General features: G+C 38.1%; 1 protein-coding gene across 3 annotated transcripts in view; it reads left to right on the forward strand.

Annotated features, from left to right (window-relative positions):
* ACO1 (aconitase 1) overlaps positions 1 to 5686 on the forward strand; it is a 61381-nt gene that overhangs the window by 22578 nt on the left and 33117 nt on the right. For all 3 annotated transcript variants that reach the window (XM_007464931.1, XM_007464932.1, XM_007464930.1), the window contains exons 3-4: positions 124 to 292; positions 1352 to 1489. In XM_007464931.1, coding sequence (XP_007464993.1) covers positions 124 to 292; positions 1352 to 1489 — 307 coding nt within the window. The remainder of the gene's footprint in view (positions 1 to 123; positions 293 to 1351; positions 1490 to 5686) is intronic.

Genomic DNA, 5686 nt, shown 5'->3' on the forward strand with positions numbered 1-5686 from the left:
TCTTTCCCTGCTGGAAGAATAGTGTGATGCCTTGTATCAAGTTTGTATGGAGTTTGGCTTTAGAGAGCTCTTATAAGATGTCTCATGGGTTTGGTTTTGTTATACTTTCTCCTTTACTCCTAGGACAACTACCATTTTCTATCAGAGTTCTCCTGGAGGCAGCCATTCGGAACTGTGATCAATTTTTGGTGAAGAAAAATGATGTTGAAAATATCCTAAATTGGAATGTCACGCAGCATAAGAACATAGAAGTGCCGTTTAAGCCTGCCCGTGTCATCCTGCAGGACTTCACGTGAGCCTCATGTCACTTCACTCTGTTTTTCTCTGCATCCCTTGTCAGCCTTTAAAGAAAGCTTCTTAAAAGCAAAAATAAAAAACACAGTGACTGTATAATTTTTCACTCAACATTCAGAGACGGTTGAAAGCAAAAGGGGGCAGTCATCCCAGACGGGAAGAGATAATCTCAGGCAAATCAGGATACATACTCACTCCACCTTTTCCAGTGGCAAAGATCTTTGTCCTTGGTCTTCAAGATCCTAGTCCTAAGTGTACTAGCAAAAGTTGAAAGAAACAGCATGGAGTGGAGCTATCTTGGAATCTTTTTGCCCCTATGTCCTATCACCCAAGGAGCCAGGTTTCAAACAGCTGTCCTTGGAATGTTGATATGTATCACCTGAGGGGAGATACGTAGTTCACAAGGCCTGATATGTTGCTGTTAAGCCTCTGTTCACATCCTGCTATTCCCAGGAATTGCTCCCTATCACTGCTTCATTTTGAGACATTACCGTTTCATTTTGAAATGATGTTATTTTATTCCTTCTGGAGAGCAAATTTCATTTTTTTTAGAGGAAGATCACCCAAATTTTATTCTCTAATAAAAAGGAAGCATTCACTTAGTATAAATTTGACTCACAGCCTACTTTTCTGAATTATATCCATTCCTTTAAATTTGGTCTGAAGTTGAAGGGTGTGATCCATATATCTTGTACAGGTCTTTGTCAGCCCACCATATGAACAGGGAACAGTGATGGCAGAAAAAGTTCCAGAGTTTTTAATTGCCAGCTTTCCCACAGTTTCTCTGTTTAGACCATATTGGCTGTGACCTTCAATGCAGGGATACAATTGCATACAGAGATACCACTCAGTCTTGGCACTTATTACTGATGTGATTTCTGCTGAAGGGAATGTGTTTAGACACTTTCACTTTTCTAACACATCCATTGTTAGCACCACTGATGAAACAGCCAATGAAACAGCCCCATTGCCAATATTATCAGCAGAGGCAAAAGCTGAAAAATCCCATGGCACTTGTTTAACAGATCTGTTTTCTGCTTAATCTCCCTTTTCTTAGGGGTGTGCCAGCTGTGGTTGACTTTGCTGCCATGCGTGATGCTGTGAAAAAGTTAGGAGGAAATCCAGAGAAAATAAACCCTGTCTGTCCCGCTGACCTTGTCATTGATCATTCCATCCAGGTTGATTTCAACAGAAGGTGAGAGACTAGGATGAATAGTTGGGTTTTCTGCTTTGTGCAAAATCTCAGAGTGTAAGTCTTTTTTGTGTGTAAAAGGGAACCCTCCTGCACTGTTGGTGGGAATGTAAATTGATAACAACCACTATGGAAAACAGTATAGAGTTTCCTTAAAAAACTAAAAATAGAACTATCATATGACCCAGCAATCCCACTACTGGGCATATACCCTGAGAAAACCATATTTCAAAAAGACTCACGTACCACAATGTTCATTGCAGCACTATTTACAACAGCCAGGACATGGAACCAACCTAAATGTCCACTGACAGATGAATGGATAAAGAAGATGTGGCACATATATACAATGGAATATTACTCAGCCATAAAAATAAACAAAACTGAGTTATTTGTAGTGAGGTGGATGCACCTAGAGTCTGTCATACAGAGTGAAGTCAGTCAGAAAGAGAAAAACAAATACTGTATGCTAACGCATATATATGGAATCTAAAAAAAAAAAAAAAGGTACTGATGAACCTAGTTGCAGGGCAGGAATAAAGAGGTAGACATAGAAAATGGACTTGAGGACACGGGGTGGGAGGGTGAAGCTGGGGCAAAGTGAGAGTAGCATCCACATATATACACTACCGAATGTGAAATAGTTGGCTGGTGGGAAGCAGCAGTATAGCCCAGGGAGATCTGCTTGGTGCTTTGCAATGACCTAGAGGGGTGGGATAGGGAGGATGGGAGGGAGGCTCAAGAGGGAGGGGATATGGGGACATGTGTATGCATATGGCTGATTTGCTTTGTTGTACAACAGAAACTAACACAGTATTGTAAAGCAATTATACTCCAATAAAGATCTATTAAAAAATAAAAAAAATTTTAAAAAGAAGAAAAATCTTTAAAAAGTATATTCAGGAAAACTCAAACTTAATAAATATTTTCCCCTGAAGTTCTTTTTTTTTTTCAGGGTCGGGGCAGGGGGATTAAGTCTTTTTTTTTTCTTCTATTTACTTCTTGGGTGGGAACAGCCTGTGTTTAAGCTTGAAGTCTGGGTGAAAAACACATACAAATTCTGCCATGAGAGCTTGTCAATACAAGTATGTGTTTGACTTTAAAAGAGTTTGGCTTTTTTTTTTTTTCCAACCACTGGAGTCTTATTCCTTTTTGATTCCAAGTAACTATTTCATATCTGGCCATCTCTGCCTCTCCACGTGGGTGTCCATAAACTCTATCCCTTTCTTTTCCTTTTTTCCTTCTATTGTTCAGGATATCCACTTCTCTCTTCCTGCTAAAATCGTACCAACAACCTACCAATCCTACCAATAAAATCTCAGTAGCAGAAGACAATAAGAATTTATTTCTTACACATCTACAAGTTGGGTGGGAGCTCAGCTGATCTCAGCTGAATGCAGTTGGGCAGCTGTGCCTCACCCAGCCTTGGCTGGGTTGACTGCTTACACTGCACTGCACATCGGTAGGGCAGCTGGGACAGCTCCATTCTATGTGTGCTTCTCTGGGGGCCCAGGCTAAAGGAGAAAGCAGCTATGTGGTGATCACAGAGGCTCAAGAAGGCAAGCGGGAACCTGCAGCATCTCTTGAGGCCTAGATGAGGACTGACATAGGATCACTTCTGTTCACAATCACATTAATCAAAGCAAGTTGCACAATTTAGCCCAAAGTCAGGGGTGAAGGAGTATACTCTAGTAACTGCAAGATTACACAACGAGGATTTGGATACAAGGAGGGCAACCAGGTACTACTAGAAGGCTGATATCTTAACCTAGAAGTATAACTAAAATTATTTCCAACTTTAGACAGAACTTTAGTTAGAAAGAAAGAACTGTTCTGCATACAATGCTGGGAAAATTAATTATTTGGTAGAGAGAACAGTTCATATGATTTAAAGCATTAATATTTTAAAAATTAAATCATCAAAGATTTTGAAGAAAATTTAATTATATAGTATCAAATGTCTTGATGAGAAAAACCTTTCTAAATTTAGAAGCAATGAATGAAACAAAGGGAAAAAAATCTATAGATTTAATGACTCCAGAGTTACCAGAAGATAACTTGAAAAATATTTTCAATAAAGAGTTAATAACCCTAATATATAAAGAATATGTATAATCTATTAAAAAATAGTAAAACCCAGCAAATAAATGGGCAAAGGAAAGTGGACATTTCACAATGAAAGGAAATACAAATGGTAAACAGTATATAAAGCCTTTTCAACTTTACAAGTAATAAAAAGGTAAATTAAATCCTTGAGATACCATTTTCTCTTATCAACATAGTTTAGAAAATAAATGTTATTAATTATAAATGTGTCACGAGGGAGACACTTTTATACACTGCTGATAGCACTACAAATTAGAAATGATGAAAGCAATGTGCCATATCCTTTGTCCTGGAATTTCCACTTCTAAACATACACTTTATAGATATCTGAAATTCAGCAAAAGCTTAATGACTAAATAGTGCTTATTAAAGTATTATTTATAATAGTGAAAACTTAAAAGTATTCTAGGTGTCCAACAAAGGAGAGTGATTTATTAAATTATGGTACATCCTTAAAAGTGAATTGTTAAGTAAACTTTACGGTTATATTTTAATCCTTAATAACATTTGGAACATGCTCATGTCTTGGCTCAATGAGCTAGATAAAAATTGCATGTATAGAGTGATCTCAGCTCGATGAAACTAGGCAAAGATTACAAAATTGGAAAGAGAAGTGCCAAACTGCTAAGCAATTGTAACTATTCTTTATTTTTACAATAACAAGCTATTGTTTTTATAATAGAAAGTCATTTAAGAATACGAAACCAACCACTCAAAGGAAAAAAGCAAAAACGTTTATTTGCTTCCTTGGGGATTTAAGTGGGTTCCATACAGCCTCAAGAGAAATGTAGAAACTGGTCATTCTCAAATTAGTATTGCCAATATCCAAATCAGAGAAATTCAGGAATAGAGAGAAAACTGCTTTGTCCCCTGAATTGATGATTCTTGGAACAAACAGACTGGATACTTGCTAGCTCTTTCCTTTTCTTTGGACTCAACCCATCCTTGGGCAACATGTCTTCTTTTTTTTTTCCTTAAATCACATAAGTTCAATTTAATGTTTTGATTTCAAAGGGAAGAGTTAAAACTACACCAACTATTATCCTATTGGAGAGTATGTTTCCTAAAGTCCCACTTCAGAAATTATTAAAAGTAGCCTCACAAAATCATGGGCAACTTTTTCTTGAAGACTCATTGGTGTTGATGGATTTACCTTCATTTCCCTGGCCTGGAAGGTGAAAGTACTGGTGGAGACAGAATTGTAATTGTTTTAATGTCTAAAGTTATTTGACTCAAAACTCAAAAGAGCTCCTGACAATTAAGCAGGTAAAGAATCTGAGTCAGCACCAAGTTCATTGTGACTTGGTTTCCTCCTTAAACCTTGACATCCATCAACTCTGGTTTCAATTTTTTATGGACCTTTTTCATTTATACTGTAATACTAAAAACATGATGAAAATAGCAAAGTCTAGGGGTGAACTTTGATCCAAAATGATATCCAAATCTAGCAAACACTTCTTTTTTTTAATTAAAGAGAAACACTTCTATGAGAAGTATTTTCTTTTTTTTATAAATTTATTTATTATTTTTGGCTGTATTGGGTCTTCGTCGCTGTGCACAGCTTTCTCTAGTTGCGGTGAGCGGGGGCTACTCCTCGTTGTGGTGTGCAGGCTTCTCATTGTGGTGGCTTCTCTTGTTGCGGAGCACAGGCTCTAGGTGCGTAGACTTCAGCAGTTGTGGCACGTGGGCTAGTCAGTAGTTGTGGCACGTGGGCTCAGTAGTTGTGGCTTGCGGGCTGTAGAGTGCAAGCTCAGTAGTTGTGGTGCATGGGCTTAGTTGCTCCGTGGCATGTGGGATCTTCCCGGACCAGGGCTCGAACCTGTATCCCCTTCATGGGCAGGTGGATTCTTAACCACTGCACCACCAGAGAAGCCCGAGAAGTATTTTCATTGCTAGTGTTTTGTTTTTATTTCTTGAGTTTGGTTTTGCAATTTGACCTCCCAGTCTCTTTCCTCATTTTTGTAAGGAATTAAGTGTGATGTCTCAGCTTTTGTGGAACTGTGTGCTGTGGGCTTATTTCCAGCTATTTCCAGAATGAAGTAAGGAGTAGTGGGATGGTGAATTTTCTCAGTTAAGTATTTCTAAGCTCTTTCC

This window comes from Lipotes vexillifer, unplaced genomic scaffold (assembly GCF_000442215.2).
Source record: "Lipotes vexillifer unplaced genomic scaffold, Lipotes_vexillifer_v1.1 scaffold110, whole genome shotgun sequence".
Taxonomy (NCBI): domain Eukaryota; kingdom Metazoa; phylum Chordata; class Mammalia; order Artiodactyla; family Lipotidae; genus Lipotes; species Lipotes vexillifer.